This window comes from Pristis pectinata, chromosome 4 (genome assembly GCF_009764475.1).
Source record: "Pristis pectinata isolate sPriPec2 chromosome 4, sPriPec2.1.pri, whole genome shotgun sequence".
NCBI lineage: Eukaryota > Metazoa > Chordata > Chondrichthyes > Rhinopristiformes > Pristidae > Pristis > Pristis pectinata.
In genome coordinates this window covers 88,004,673-88,021,103 of record NC_067408.1, presented here as the reverse complement: position 1 = coordinate 88,021,103, position 16,431 = coordinate 88,004,673, and the positions used below count along the sequence as shown (strand labels likewise).

Here is a 16,431-nt window from a genome sequence, read left to right as displayed (position 1 = left end):
TTGATTTTATTTTAAAATGTTTACTTTAGACTAAACTCAGAATTTGTTTTGCTCAACCTCAACATTTTCCTTAGTTGCTCCAATGAATGTCACTGGAGCTCAGTGAACTTTGATACCTGAAGATTACAGTTTTGTCAAACACCAATTAAAAAAGATTAAGCCCTGAACATGTACCATGGAAAGAACCCATGCATTCACAAGTTTAAGCAAATTGCCATTTTTAAAAAATTGAGCTATAACTTGGTGCCCAAACTTAAATAATTAAGCATAGAGATGAATTTGCAATACAGATTCAAGATATGGAAAAAGCAAGTCCAAGACCTTTTCAACTCTTCAATCCTTTTCACAACAATCAAGATAAATCATTAGTTGATGCAGCTCAAATTTTATTGATAAAATCATACAAGTAATGCACAGCCGAGTCTTCTTGTGCAATAGAGCATAGCATCTAAACTATTATAGAAAGCAAATTCTAGATCTACAGTGACTAAAAAGGTATTCAATGCACTGAGCAAGACTGGATACTCATGCACTGCAATAGTTATGTTGTAGGAACTTACAGCATGGAGCATTTTTCTTTACCATTTATGAACATTAGGTCTAAAAACTACAACTTGCTTAAAAGTGTCAAGTTGAATACCCAAGTCACTTAATATGCAAATGCAACTAAATGCAACAATAAAGTGATAAACCACATGTATTAAATTTGCTCTTTGCCAGACATTCACTAAACAAAACAAATTGGAGTACCATAACATTTTGCCATTTCTAAACATTTTTCCTCTAGAATTTTAAGAAACTCTGTCCAAACCTTGGCATATTTTATTTCAGATTTGATCAAATTACCCACATGAATGAATTTGATAGGACAATGGGAATTAGCGGCAATCACAAGGCCGACAGTAGGTTGTGGTTCAGTTTCTGACTCTGGGTCCAATATGACCTTAACAATAAGAGCTCACACTACCCCGAAATATATGTATATATATTCACGCATACGTTGACATTCAACATTCAAGTGCCAGTGTTTTTGGACTGTCTTTTGGTCAAGTTACTTTTTCGGGTTTTCTTTGAACTTTCAAAGAATCACTTTTAGGCTTACAAAAAACAAACACAAAAAAATTAAATATTTGTCAAATGAATAAATATTACACAAAACTAGCAGCAAAAATACCTAGATCTGTTGTGTGCAAATAGTTAATCCCCAACTGTTAGACCCCCATGGTCCCAAAATAGTCCTGGTTTGGTATCTAGCCTCTTTCCCACCCCTTCCCATTTTAAGCTGCGTTTGACAATCACTGCAAAAAAAGACTTGGAGGTTCAAGAAAATGCATGCAAGACAAGACATCGGTATACAAAATATTCTCTGAATGTGCATTAAAATAAATTTGTTAAAGGTATTTAGATCTCTTATATAAAACCTGATGGGCACAATGTATAAGGGCCTAAATCTACCTGTATAGCACCATTCATCACAAGAGATTAGCTCAATACTGTCAGTGCATCTACTTTCCATTGATGAGAATTTCAGTACAAGAAGGCACAACACACAATAGATGTATTGCACTTGATAAGTTCTTTTGCTACTTTTCAGTTTGTTCTCCACCCAAAATTTCCAGTAGTTTTTATACTGGCAGTCTGGCCACTTGGGGAAAAAAATAAGCTAAGAAAAATCTACCCTATCTTGGCAGTTACAAGTCAACTCACCTGACTGCATTGTACAGCTCAACATTTAAACAGGTGGGAAAACTAATCTTTGGCCAGATTTAGCGGATTAAACTGACTATTTGTCCATGTAATGGACAGTGTGCAAAAGGAAACCCAAGCCACTATGCTATAGTGGATATGCGATCAATTACCAGCGTTGGCACCTTGTGCAGTAATGTGTACATTTCCATTCTCTGTGATCTCCAAGCATCAAACTTCAGACCCTAGTGGAGCAACTTTACAGAATCTACAGTAAACAGTTAAATGCGGCTTTTCTGAACTTTGTAACGCAGCTCGAGTATACACAAATGTAATTTTCAGTAAAGAAGCCTGCTGCAGAGATCTTTCTGTTCGTTCCCCTTGACCAAAAAACAACACTAGCATGCGTATCAGACCAAAATCAGCCGAGTCCGTCTGTACAGTCACTCGGTGCTGTGGTCCATTTAGCCATTCTGAAATTCAATTTCCTTTTAGATATGGCAGGCATTTAAGATTTCTAATGGATGAGACTTTCATCCATATCTAGAAACTTCAAGTTTTCAAAAACCCCTAAAAAAAATACATTCCTAGCTACTTTCTGCCCACTCCAGGCAAGCCTGAATTAGTTAACTAGCTGCCTTTAATGTTGTCAAGTTACTTTATGTCAAGTTTTCAGAAGTTTTGCATTTGCTTAGGTGTATTAATTGGAAACAGCAGTGCATTAAAACTTGACTGTACACATTGTTGGAATGGCTTGTAAAGCTACCATGTCCCCAACAGGTTTCTATCCAGGATAGAGTGAGCAACATCGTTTCCCCACAGTAGGGATCAGAATGCTGCAAATGCCCCAAGTTGTCTTTACAGGTCACGCATGTCAAGGCCGTAATGGAGGTCACTGCTTATTTTCAGCCTTGTAACAATGTTAAGTGCAACTGGGTAAATGACTCCTGGTAAAGCCATTTCACCCTGCTTCTGCCAAGGTTTGTTCTGCCCAAGTCTCTCTCAGATTGTGCTAGAGAATGATTGCGAGAACTCAGGCCCAATGAACCAGTAGGACATTAAAAATAAAAGTTCCTCTATAAAGGCACAGTACATTAACATACAAATGATCCTCAGTTACAGAGATAAACTATTAATGCAGCACAGTTCAACATCTATAGCCAATATTCTAGTGCTGTTTACGGCCACATTTTCTCCATCGTCTAGGGTTCATGTTCTTCTGTTACTGCTGTCTTTTTGCATTTGAGCTCCCTTTAAAAAATATCCAGAGAATCACAGCTGGTAATGTACTGCGAGTTCTTGAAGCTACACAAGGTATAGTCTGGCTCAGTTACATGTGGTTTCCATTTAGCTTGTTTGGCAAGGTGACATCCACTGGAATATTCAGTTTCCCCACCAATCCACCTGGGAGTTGTAAGCTCCACCATATCCATCAGCATTGTAATAGTTTCCATAGCCACCTGGAAAACAAATGTGGTCAGTTAGAGAATTTAAACTTCTCTGCAAAAGCTACCAGTGTAGAAGACAACTGACCTGTGTACAGTAAAATAGCTACAACCTTGATGCTAAATCAACAATGGGAGGGAAATCCACAACTCATCTAGAGATTCCTACTTGACAAGAACCAGGCCTGGTTAGTAGTTAATCAGCTACAGGCTTGTTCAAGAATGCAGTACCACAGCATTCACTGCAAAAGTTGCTGTTTCAAGAGTGGGATCTTACAGAGTGTTCCATTATAATGGTTAAGCTGATTGATCAGCAGCCGGAGTTCATGAACATTGATCTGGAGACAAGTTGTACTGCTATGGTGCAGTTAAGAGGAATAGAAAATTATTTGCATAGTTAGATGTATATTAGACATTTCTCCCCAGGATGGAAAATGTCAAATACTCGAGGGCAAAGGTTTAAGGTGAGGGAAGGTTTAAAGGAGATTTGAGGCAAGTTTGTTTTATTAACAGAGTGGTAGGTGCCTGGAATGTGCTGCCAAAGGCAATAGAAGCAGATACAGTAGCAACATCTGAGGCATTTAGACAGATGTAAACAGGCAGGAAATAGAGGAAATGCAGACCATACAAATGGAATTAGATCTGTATCACAGTGGGACACCCGCCCATTCCTGTACTGCACTGATGTTCTGTAGCAATTGGGGAAATTAAGATAATTTAATTAAAGCTTGTCTAAGTAATTAGAAAGTCTGATCACTCAAGATTTAACTCCTTCAGATCTGATGGAATTAGCAAGGGACAATGTTGACACTGCCAGCAATACACATCCCAATCAAAAATCAGAGCTTAGAACAAATTTGTAAATGACATTTCTCCATCCAATTCACACCTACCTGCTACAGTTACTCTCACCTCAATTTGTATTCCATATTTCAAACATTGCTAAACAGCTCGTCTGTAGAAAATTTTGGTATGCAATTTATATTTCAGTAATTTTAAATTTTTTGTACTAATATCTAGCTTTGGCATTTACACAAAGCAACACTGATAACATGGATAACAAAATAGTTAAAACTTTATGCACATGAAAAATGCATTTCAGGAAAACCACCATGCACAGCAGATAACTTGCCTCCTCCATATCCTCTGGGCCCTCCGTGGCCAGTATTACGGTTTCCACGAGTATTGAAGCTACTGTTGGTTTGTCTGTAGTCTCTGGCACCAAATCCAGCTGAAAATCGGCTAAAATGCAAAAATTAACATGCTTTACATCATTGACATTACTGTCTTAATAAATGATTGAGAATGTTGTGTCAGGTGATCAAATATTAAAAGTTTGCAGATAATCAAAAATGAATATCCAGGTGTAGTGGTTAGTTAGGGCTTTGATATAGTCACAATAAGCAGCACCTATATAATTATTTTTCATATGCAGTGAAAATTACATGTTTGAAAGTTGTGTAATTGTATGCAGCACCATTCTCAAATAGAAATCAAGTTCAGTTAAAAGAGAAATGCCTTAGCTGGCAACATTAATGCAGAAAAGTGGATATTTATCCTTAATATGAAATGCCACTTATCAATTCAATGCTTGCAATTACAAAATCTTTAGCTCAAATTTAAAGGTAAAATTAAGGCAAATGGCTATATGCATTAAAAAGTCTAGTAACAATATGGTCAAGTGCTATGAAGGGTTAAAAGGTGATCTGCGATGACCAGGAACAGACTGGAGCTAGCTTTAAATTCAGCAAGGCAAATAACAAGACTTCAAAAAAGGTATCAAGCAAACCAAATTGAGTACTATGGACCTTGCCTTAGCCGATCTTGGAATTGATCTAACCTACTTGCTGGAAGATTCATTGCTAAGTATCTTAATAAAGTGGGATTGAAATAGAATTTTATAGCAAGTACAAGCTAATAGGTGAAGTTGTTCCAACTCCTGTTCCATCTATCTCAAACTATCAACTCCTCTTCTCTCCCCCCCCCCCCGCCCACCATTTTATTTAGTTGTCCAGCTTCCTCTACTTGTACCTTCACTTGATACCTGTTGTATTAAGTTCCACACACTAACCAATTAGTGAAATTCTGAACAGCTTGTACTTTGTCAAATTTTTCATATACTCAAGTTCACTAAGACTCAGTTCATCCTCTGATCACTTTGAGGGGCTCTCCTGATGCAACCACAGTTGATATTATACATTTAAATCTTGGAGGTTAGGGACAAAGTATATTCAAATTCAATTATGCCATTTTACCTCTTGGATCGTCCACGACCAGTACTCTTGTGCTGCTGCTCATATGCCAGATTCTCTAGCCAGGATGGTACTTCTTGCTTGGCTTCCACAAGTAAATCTAGAAGGTCTTTAGTAATATTGCTGTTTTTCTCATTAAAGAATGAGGTGGCAAGACCTACAAAAGTACCCAAAATGCATTTCAATGAATGTTTCCAGAACATCTAGTACATTGCTTCATTGCCAAGAAATAAAGCAGCATACAAGTGGCTGTTTTTCTCCCCAACAATTTCTCCAGATAACATACCAAGGTTGCCAACACGACCTGTTCGCCCAATGCGATGTACATACTCCTCAATGTCACTAGGCAGATCAAAATTGATAACATGCTTGACATTAGAAATGTCCAGTCCACGGGCTGCAACCTGCAAATTCAAATCAATAGAAATTATAACAGTAATTAATTTAGTCAGCCCAGTACTGACCAAACAACCCTGCAGTAATTATTATGAGGAAATGCAAAGTCCATTAGCATTCATACAAGGGCATGTTAATAACACTTCATTTAATGAAAAATTTTAGTTTTAGCAACTACCGCAGTGGCAACCAGGATGGGACATTTTCCAGAGCGGAACTGATGCAAAGCTTCTTCTCTATCTCTCTGGGAACGGTCACCATGGATGCTGGTACAAGCATAACCCTCACGGTAAAGGAAATCCTCCAATGAATCAGCACCCTTCTTAGTCTCCACAAAGACCAGTGTTAGAGAGTCTTTTCCTATAAAAAGGGGGAAAAAAGCAAATTGTTGGACACAATGGAAGTCATTCCAGCCCTAGACAAAAATCCTAAAATAATTCAAAAGGGAGCAAGGTGTTGCATTAATACTTAAACTGCTTTATGAATAAGGACAAAAATCAGTGTTTTACAGTGAAGGAGTAAAATGTTTATGACAGTGAATATAACCAGGTCAAACTGACAACTGCTGCAACAGAAGTCATTCTACAGGTTTTGCAAGGGGAAAATCCATTGCTGGCTTCAAGGGCAAGAATTCCAAAATATCAACCCAATTGATGTAGACCTCCTTTGGTGGATGGTCACAAGGGGCCACTATTTTAATTGCACAGTATCAACATGTTGGACAACAGAGGGCAGTTTTAAGTTTCTTGCAGAATACTTCCATCTATTCTTTGTGGAAGAGAGCAAGTATTAATTAGTTGGTGTGGAAAGTTTTACCCAGGCTCAAATGCAAATTAAAGAGTCAGTGATTTATCAAAAGTTTAACCTCACCATCACGACATTTACCTGTAGCATTCAAGAGGTCCAGCAGGAATGAACGTTTGTCTTGTTCCTCCACCCACACTACTTTTTGGGTAATGTTTTCAGAAGTGGAGCCCACACGACCAACTGCCAGAAATATATACTCATCTAGAAAGTCACGAGCAAGTATCTGAGGATGAATTTAAAAGGGCAAGATCAAGCACTCATTCATTCATTGTTTAAAGCAGAATAAAACATTCCCCATATTAACACATTCACAATGGATACAATGCACTAGCACTAACTACCATTTTACTGAGTACATGATTACCCTATTTTAACTGAAATTTGAAGATTAATACAAAACTTGCAGTTAACCACCAAGTATACTCATGAAGAAAGTGGTGCAAGAACTACATTGGAGTCTGGGGAATAAGCCCAGTATTTTTTGTGAAGTATTTGCTCTTGCAGATGCATTTTACTCCCATGACTCTGCAGGTCAGCAAGTTGTACCTATCCTGTCATCTCCAACTAACCACAGTTAGCTTCTGTTTGGGTGGCTTCCATCAGCCGACACGATGCAACATTAAGTTACACATCCTGGCTAGGGAGATCATTAAACCAAATAAACCCAAATTAGCAAGTCTAATAGGTGCCAGCATGTGAGAAGAGCAAATAGCTTTTGGTTTTAAGGCAAGAATTGCCATTGAAATGAAGTTAACACCCTTGGCATACAATCTTGGGATTTAAGTTAGTTGAAAAACTGGGTGACATTTCAATACCACTGTTGTAATTTACCTTTGATACAATCAAAGTAGGCTACAAATTTGCTAAAGTTGTATTACACAGAATTATGGCAATCAGGAATAGACTATTCAAACTAGTCCATGCCAGCATTTAAAGCTCAATACCCAAAGCAATATTCAAAAACAGGAGGAATTTCTTAGGAAAATTCAAGCAAAAAGGGAAATAAAGCTTACTAACCACAACCATTAATCTGCTGAAACCAGTGTAAAAAGTAACCAGATTTCAAATGAAAAAACCAGATAATTGCATTTTCTCCACAGCTCTTCAGAGATGCTTGATATCATCTTGTTAGGACACCTCTACCAGAATTCAGTCAGACTGAAGCCAATCCCTGGCTCTCAAACCTGCTGCAAGAGGTTTCCATTTTATCACTGCATTGGATTTGAATAGCAAAATTGTATCTTGCTGGGATCCTGACTGCCTTCCCCAAACCAACAGAACATCTCAGCTTCAAGTATGACATGGACACACTGCTGATGAGCTCACCACCCTTTCCCATTGGGGGGAAGCTGTATGCAATTTTATTTACCCAAATGATTAGTATTAGTTGAAGTATTTGTCAAACCTGTATCTCCTTGGGAAATGTTGCACTGAACATCAGAGTTTGCCGGACATCTTTTGGTGGCATTGCATCTTGCTCAACAATGCGACGAATTTGTGGTTCAAATCCCATATCAAGCATCCTATCAGCCTCATCCAGCACCAAGTACCTAAATAATAAATAATATTCAACTTGCACACAAGGGTATACAAAAAATTTCACTCCATTATCCTGGGTACAGATGAGTGTAAAATTGCTGACTCCATCACCCAAATCACATTTTCCCTCAGGAACCAAGTTGCATCTCATGATTAGGACAATATGTATTGCCAACAGGCATCTCCAAATAACATTAAAGAACATTACTTAACTAAAAGCATAAACTAAGACCTAGGGTTGTGCTGCCTGTCAACTAGGACTCTAGACAACTCACCACTGATTAACTAGCTTCATACTGTATCCGGTAAATACAAACGGCTTGGCTGCACTATTTTATATTTGGTTTGATCAGAAATGGCAATTACCTTTTAAATAGAATTATCAAATTCAGGACCAAATGAGAATACTTAGGACTCAATGACTATCAAGATGACTCTGATTTTTCATTTCTCTAGATGAAGTAATGAACCCAAAACCAAATCACCACTGAAGCACCTCCCATTCTGAAGTATTATCCATTTTTATGCACATCTCATTAATCCCATTCCACTCACTCTCATTTTAAGCCTGCATGGTACCTTCACAAGCATCTAAAAATATTTATGGCACTATCACGATTTTCCTTAGTTTCTTCAACCCTTGCTGGTTCTCCTCGATTAACTTTATCTTTTCAAATTGAAAATCTGTCCTGTATTCAAGTTGCCTGGTTATGGTCTTACTTGGCTGACCAACAACCATCATCTACTTCCAGCCCTTTACTGCTCTTAACCAGTTAGGTCAAGGCAACTTCTTTTCTTAGTATGCATTCCAAACTAGACGATCAAGTTTCTACTGTTCTAGTCAATCCCTCTGCTCAAATACCAGAATCCAACATGCTGAAACTACACCAAGTAGAGGAAAGTGGGCCAGTGGTTAAGATCCCAGAAGTAATGAATCTAGTACAGTTAATCCAAGGCTCATTTCAGATATTATACAAGTTCAAAGGTTTAAGTCAACATGTGCAATAGATTACTGGAACATCAGTCAAGGTGTGATGGGAAAAGGAAAGCTTTAAAATAGACATTTTGTTAGTAGGTTAATAAAACTGCTAATACAGTTAAAACCTCTACCACCACACCCCCCCCCCTCAAAAGGGCTGTGCAGCATAGAAATGAAATGATATTTGGTGCACTTGTCAAGCATAGAACCAATGCAAATAGTATATCAATGCTGCAGCAAGTAGGCCTACTGCTTCACAACTTCACCAACCCAGGTTCAATCCCAGCCTCTTGTGCTGTTTATGTTGAGTTTGCATATTCTCACTGTGGCTGTACAGTGAAGAATTCAAGGTACATCAAATTCAGTTCTATTTCCAACTGCGTTCTTTTAAAGGAATCTCACATACTTGCAATAGTCCAGTCCAACTTTCCCCCTCTCGATCATATCAACCAAACGACCAGGAGTGGCTACAAGAAGATGACATCCACGCTCCAAATCTCTGATCTGTTGCCCAATGTCAGCACCTCCATATACTACAGAAGGGCGAACTCTAGAACGATAGGCAAACTGCAAATAAAAATATCAAGTTAAAATGTAAATCAGCTTCTCGTGCAATAGAGCCAAAGCAAATTTTGAAACCTTACCTTTCTGGATTCATCATATATCTGCACTGCAAGTTCTCTGGTGGGTGCCAAAACCAAAGCAATTGGATATTGCTTACGACGACCATATTTTGACGAATCCTGTGGAATAGATGGATGTAGTAACATAGCAAGACAAACAAAAAAGGTAATTTAGATGAAGGAGCAAAAATGAAGTTCTTTACCTGTGCTTTGGCAGACTTCAAAGCTTCACCAGGTCCTTCTGCATAAATTTGACTAAGAATGGGAAGCAAAAATGCTGCAGTTTTTCCAGAGCCTACAAGGGTGTAGGGGAAAAAAAAAATCACACGAATATACAAGTCAATCTGCACTGATTTAACATTCCAGTATTTTGTACACTGGCAATCTCTGCAGATTAGTTTAAACAATAAAATGGAAGCATGGAATTTGGTTTAAGCAAAGGTATTAAGTGTAGAAGGATAATGGAGAAACTCCAGTTTGTAGAACAACTAGAGTGATCGGCACTTGAGCTTTCAGTATTTGTCATCAGCACCATAGGCAACTAGTTTGTGCGAGCCTGAGCTCCAAAAATCTGCTTGGGTAAAAATTAACATCCATCCACTTGAGCAATGGGGCATTTGAATTCATCTGCAAAAATGACACTCAGTGCAATGCCTGCTCACATCCTGAAAGGAATTAACATATCCAAATTGAATGTTTAGCTGAGGAGCCAGGAACTGAGATCAAAGTTGATGTAAAGGGCTAATGGACATCATATCCCAGCAACACTGAAAGATAGAAGTTCTGCAATGAAGAACTGGGGACAAAGGTTCAGGGAATTTTTTTTAAAACCTACCTTGGAAGGGCAGCGCAGATTAAAAACAGACCAGAAGGCAAGGGGACATGTCTGCCTAAAGGCTAGGTTTATAAATTGTGTTGAGGTTAAGGAATGATCTTATTGTGGTGCAGAGGGGGGTAAAAAAAATATCCAATGAAAATGATGGGAAGTAGTGTTAAACATATTCCCCTCCACTAACCCCACCTCCATCTTTCAAAGAAGCTGCTAAGGCATATTATACCAACTTTCAAATTTGACAAACCTGTCTGGGCACATGCCATCAAGTCCCTCTTCGATATGATGATGGGAATGGCATGTTTCTGCACAGGAGTTGGACGATCATAGCGACTTAGTTCAATGTTGCTCATTATTATTTCTCCCATGTTCACATCCTGAAACTGAAGAGAGCACAACTTTAAGTACAAAGTTAGCTTCTCCACCCACTTATTTGTTGCCAACTCTTGGAAGTTGAAACTTCAGTATGGTGTACATCATACTTCACATTATGAGTCACACCCAGGACTTTTCATAATCTATTGCAACAAGTTTGAGGGTAATGCAAATGTAATGACTACTTACAGTTTCAATATGAGGGGGTGAGTTTGCACCAGTTGCCTCAACAGGAATGTCATCATATTTCTCAAAATTAATTCCTGTGTTGCTTGCTGAAAACAATTCCCTAAAAGAAAAAACAAACTGCCTTCAGAAAGAGATTTAAAAACACAGTTTCCTCTGAATTGAATGCAAGGCAACCTTTTGAGTAAAGATACTTCTAACCAAGACCACATTGGATCTCAATGAATCTTTCCTTAGAGCAGCTCCAAGCAAAACATTTTGTTGACAGTTACAAATCAGGATAAAAGTTAATAACATTCTGCTACAGGTTATATTTCTGTTAAATTAATGGGCCCCTGCAGAACTCAGACCTGGAAATTAAACAGCCTAGAAAGGAACTACAGACTTAACACCAAGAATGGCCCTGCTTACTTCCCCAAACATGTTCTTTTCAACTGTACCCACAGTAAAACCTTTTGAATTCTCAACCTTTGAAGCCAAATCTGCTTTTGCCTGGGTCCGGTGTACACAAGGGTAATAATCTGAATATTAATCTCATCTCACCATGATAGAAGAACAAATCTAGCTTTCCTGGATATCCAGGAAACATGCCAGACCCCCAGGGTCAGCAAAAATTTAAAATGTGCATTCCAATCAACTAAATGCTATCAAGGGTATGAAACTCATTCAATCCTTTTAATGGCAAGTTCAAAGCAAAGATCAGTCCCACTAACCCAGTTTAGGAAAGAGTACAAACAATGTGAAAACATTTGCCCACAGCAGTGTCAATAGTCAACTCATTGACCCTCCTAGTGAAGGTGGCAGCAACTGACTGAAGTTGGATGCACAAGTTCAAATAAACTAAACCTTTGGACACCACCTTCCTTGGACTACAGTATCAATGGTCCATGTGTCAGGACAGTGAAAGAACTATTCATCCAGGGAAAGCCTGGAATGAGTATCTGAAGCCCAGTGAGGAACTGAAGAAACTACTTGAAACAAGGTGCTGGAGGGATAGGTGAAAGGAATCTGTAGAGATAGCTGCTCTAATACACCAAGTACATTGATCAGTATTGAAGGCCAGCAGTTAATGTCAAATCATCTGAATTGAATTTAAGATTGGCCAGAAACTCAATTTGAATGCCATAAATATCAGCACCTCCATTCATAATTGCCTCAATTACACCATCCACTTAAGCTTTGTCAGCTTACACTTGTAAAATAACAGTTCCAAGAACGGCAAATACATTTGAAACTCCAGTGCTTAAACTTGCCATCCACTAATTCAACACCTACTGTTCCATGCGCTCATTTGGTGGTAGCTGTTTTGACCAGTCATCTTCATCTCGTTTGTCTTCAACCCAGCGGCTATTTCCACCTTCACGAGAGCCATAGCCACGATCCATTCTGCCATATCCACCACGGTCATTGCGGCTTCCAAAGTGGTCATAAGCACTGTCATTAGCATTTCCCCTGCCACGGTCATCATATCTAATGGAAATAATGCAGAACAAATTCAATAAACAAATCTTTACAAAGTATTGTACTTATGCACTAGTACAAAACAGATACTCCCACCACCAGACTTGTTACAGCACCCCACTATTCATCTTGTTTATCCATAGCTGATTAAGTAAATGAAGCTTTTGTTGAAATGCAATTAACTAACAGGGTAACCAGTATCAGATTCAGCTCACCTTCCTCTTCCACGATCATTGAAGAAACTTGATTTTCCTCTGTCAGCGCGTGATCCAAAACTGCTGTATGGATCCCTGACATCCTTGTTACTCCATCCTCCATCATTTTTATCATAGCCGAAACCTGTCATTGTTTTAACAAGACAATTATTCCCCTGAAAATTTAAGATTTGAAGCATGCAAAAAGTGGGGTTTGCAAAGTGATGGGTGCATTTAAGTGGTGCTTCAGATAAAAATCTATTTTTGGCAGTCTACAAAGGATAAGGGAACTATTTGCAGATTAGCCACTGAAGTAGCCAAAATCAAAGCCTTATAAAAATTTGAATCAATATCCCCAAATGCCCTCAAAGAAAAAAGTAAATTAATTTTAGTGCAGTCCAAATTTTATATGAGTATAATTTAAATGTTTGAAAACATTCACCTCCCTTACTGACAATTCTTTCAAAACTACCTCAATATTCATTTACTCACTTTAACAAGTTCCAACAGAATTTAAAGACAGAACTGCACAAGTACTCCAAGCAAGCTATTGCACAGAAGGTTAGTGTTCTATGCACCTAATAAAGCATTGAAATTACAAACATGATTGTTCTTTGTATACATTTCATTCTTTGACATTTCCAATTTCCGTAGAGGAATAAGCATCAAGGGCAGAATTTAAAATCCTTTGAAGAGTCACATGCAAACACTTACCAAGATTTAAGCAAAACTATTATGCAAAGGTTCTCTAAAGCAGGAATTTCCTGGTTAATGCACTAAACTTGCAATTACTAAAGAATAACGTGATTTATATTTTTTTTACACAAATATCCAATGATGCCATCTGATTTCTTAATTTCACCTCAGACGTCAGTCAATGAATAGAAGAAATGGTACCAAGTATTCTACCTTCTGAACCTCAGACTTGAGTAGAATTTGCAGCTAGGGCTAAGAATCTTTCAAATCTTTCCACTTTAGTAGTAGAGAACTGAGCTTCAATCTAAAATTTAAAATCAAAGTTGCCTGCAAGATTAAAAACATATCCATTGCAGTCAACCTTACATTTAGAACCTTGTTCTAGTTTGGCACCACACGTCTTGGAATTCTTTGCTCCCCTCCCCATCACCCAACTAAGCAATATCCTTTTTTTTAAAAAAAAGGCTACAAATTAAACTGCAGCTATGAGTACAAATCACTCAAGGCTTGTACGCTGATCAATTACTTTGAGGTAAACTACAGCACTACATAAAAGAGCCCTCACAATAAGGTTCATCTCAACTAGCTTGCATTTCCCAAACCACAACGTGTCCCTGATTTGCAAATCTTTGGTCATGTTTAAAAATTAATTTTGAAATGTATTCCACAAACTTGCCTAGAATGCAACCTGAAGTAACTCAGCAGGCTGAGAGGCATGTTGTTGGGGGCAGGCGCAAAGAGAAGCAATGTGTACATTTTGGCTCTAAACCATGTTACATCTGGAGTATAAATGGAGAAATTTAGTCCACTAATCACCTACTGACCCATTTCTCTCTATTCCCCCATTTCTTTATACTGACCATCTTCCCTCTCCAACAAACTGGAGGAATTGTGGGTCAAGCAGCATCTGCAGAAGCAATGGGATAGTTGACATTGAGCCAAGACCCTGTATCAAGACAACCTGAAATACTGACCATCCCTTTGCCTCCACAGGTGCTGCTTGACCCACTGAATTCCTCCAGCAGTTCATTGGAGAGGGAAGACAGTACAAAGAAATGGGGAAAATAGACAGGGGTCAGGTGATTGGTGGACTGAGGATGGGTAGATGGACCCAGATGGGGAGGAGAGTGACTGGGGAGATAAGCAAGCAGCTGGACAATAGGAGATGACTGATTGAGCTGGGGGTGGGGGGGGGGGGGGGTGGCAAGGGAGAAGATATGAAAGTAGAAACAGCTAGGAGGGTTATAAAACAGGAACAAAAGGGTACAAGTGCTAGAATCTGATAAAGTATGGAAGGTGTTAAGGAGAACCATTGGGGAGAGGCAGGCAAATGAAACCAGATGGGGGAGGGAGATCCAGTAAGTAAAATCTATGGATGGTTTGAACCAGGAGGGGGACAAAAAAAAATGGGAAGGACCAGAAGAGTGTTTTGGCCAGCATGGAGTCCACAATGAGAGCACCAAATGCAGTGGAGGAAGTGCACATGAATCTTTGCCTCAACTGGAAGGGTAATTTAGGTCACTAGATGATACTGAGTGAGGAGGTGCAAGAACAAGTTTTGTACCTCCTAGGGAAAAGTATCATTGATCAGGGAGAGATGAGCAGACCAGGGTGAGATGAAGGGTGTTGTCCCTACAGAAGGTAAAAAAAAACAGGGTAGAGGAGAAAGTTAGTGGTGGGACATTGATGCAGCTCGTGGAGATTACAGATTAAATCTGAAATGTTTCACTACCAAAATGTCAGTTAGTTTCAACACTTCAGCATCAAGTGCAAGTCTACTCCCAGTTTGGAAGCATTTGGTTACCGAATGGACAGTGGCCCATCATGAATTATTTCACTGATAATGGCAAACACTTCAAATAGCTATTCAAAGATGACTGAACTATTTCCATCTATCATTCAAGATGCCTTAAACATTCCTAAACCATTAAAAAGGAGAAACTCATGCTTAGTGATTAAGTCTACATTTTCCCAGCCCCTCTGATGTCTCAGCCACTGCCAAGCCTATTCATGCACAAGTACAAACCACCAATCTGAATCCAAGCTCAGCTAGACCACCGTCATAACTTTTGTTCCAACAAGCCCCAACCTTCTCCAAGTATGCAGCTTTGTAAATGAAAGTTACTGTGCATTCTGCACAAGTCAATTCATTAGAGCATTGCTATGGTCACACTGCATTATGCAGAGGACCAGCCTTTAGGGTATAGACCACATCAAATCTTGAACAATGGCAATTTGAGCAAACTGGGCCTATTTGTTTTCTACCCAGGTTACTATATTTTCGAACTATAGGTATTTGAATGCCAGTGCTATAATTACTGTACCTAGTCAAAGTCCACTTGTATCTATACTCAATTATAAATTGGTTGAATTAAAATCACAATCAAGTGCATCACTTACAAGTGCAACTTGATAAAACTTCATTGAGTTCGTATCTTTGATGGGCAGATGCTAAGATTCAGTTTGCTTTGACCAACAGGCCTTTTCATAAAAAGGCACATACCAAGTTAAGTTTCTAAAAAATTTGGTTATAAACCTAGGTACCAAATCACTTCCAACTTCAAAGAAATATTAGCTATTCCTCCCAAATTCTGCCAGAGAATAATTTGGGCTTATAACTACCATCATTGCCATCTTTTGGGAAGGAAAAGATTTACATTAAGTATTTGACATTTCCAAGTTCAATACAACTATTCAAGTGCATATTTTGATTGATGTCAGAAGCACTGCAACATGTTCTTACCAATTCAAAATTGGATTCCAAAACAATTCTAATGAACTTGGAGATATGCAGACTGATGTTAAATACACTAATTTGACAAGATTAGGCTGTGGTTTGACTTTAGAGCAGTTGTGCTGAAGGGTCCATCTTTGACATGCTATACAAATTCTAGTCAAAAGCCAAAGTGCACCCCTACAACTAATTACTTAGCAAATGACCAGTCACCTTTGACAAAGAA

General features: G+C 38.6%; 1 protein-coding gene across 3 annotated transcripts in view; it reads right to left on the bottom strand.

Moving 5' to 3' along the window:
• Window positions 1–2,187: 2,187 nt before the first annotated feature.
• The window catches only part of ddx3xa (DEAD-box helicase 3 X-linked a), a 41,312-nt gene continuing 27,068 nt past the window's right edge, over window positions 2,188–16,431 (bottom strand). For all 3 annotated transcript variants that reach the window (XM_052014869.1, XM_052014870.1, XM_052014871.1), the window contains 14 exons: window positions 12,797–12,920; window positions 12,396–12,590; window positions 11,124–11,223; window positions 10,807–10,942; window positions 9,931–10,022; window positions 9,749–9,847; window positions 9,511–9,671; window positions 7,992–8,136; window positions 6,665–6,809; window positions 5,958–6,139; window positions 5,670–5,787; window positions 5,387–5,540; window positions 4,264–4,373; window positions 2,188–3,146 (listed from right to left, as the gene is read on the bottom strand). In XM_052014869.1, the coding sequence (XP_051870829.1) occupies window positions 3,070–3,146; window positions 4,264–4,373; window positions 5,387–5,540; window positions 5,670–5,787; window positions 5,958–6,139; window positions 6,665–6,809; window positions 7,992–8,136; window positions 9,511–9,671; window positions 9,749–9,847; window positions 9,931–10,022; window positions 10,807–10,942; window positions 11,124–11,223; window positions 12,396–12,590; window positions 12,797–12,920 (1,838 nt within the window). In that variant the 3' untranslated portion in view covers window positions 2,188–3,069. The remainder of the gene's footprint in view (window positions 3,147–4,263; window positions 4,374–5,386; window positions 5,541–5,669; window positions 5,788–5,957; window positions 6,140–6,664; window positions 6,810–7,991; window positions 8,137–9,510; window positions 9,672–9,748; window positions 9,848–9,930; window positions 10,023–10,806; window positions 10,943–11,123; window positions 11,224–12,395; window positions 12,591–12,796; window positions 12,921–16,431) is intronic.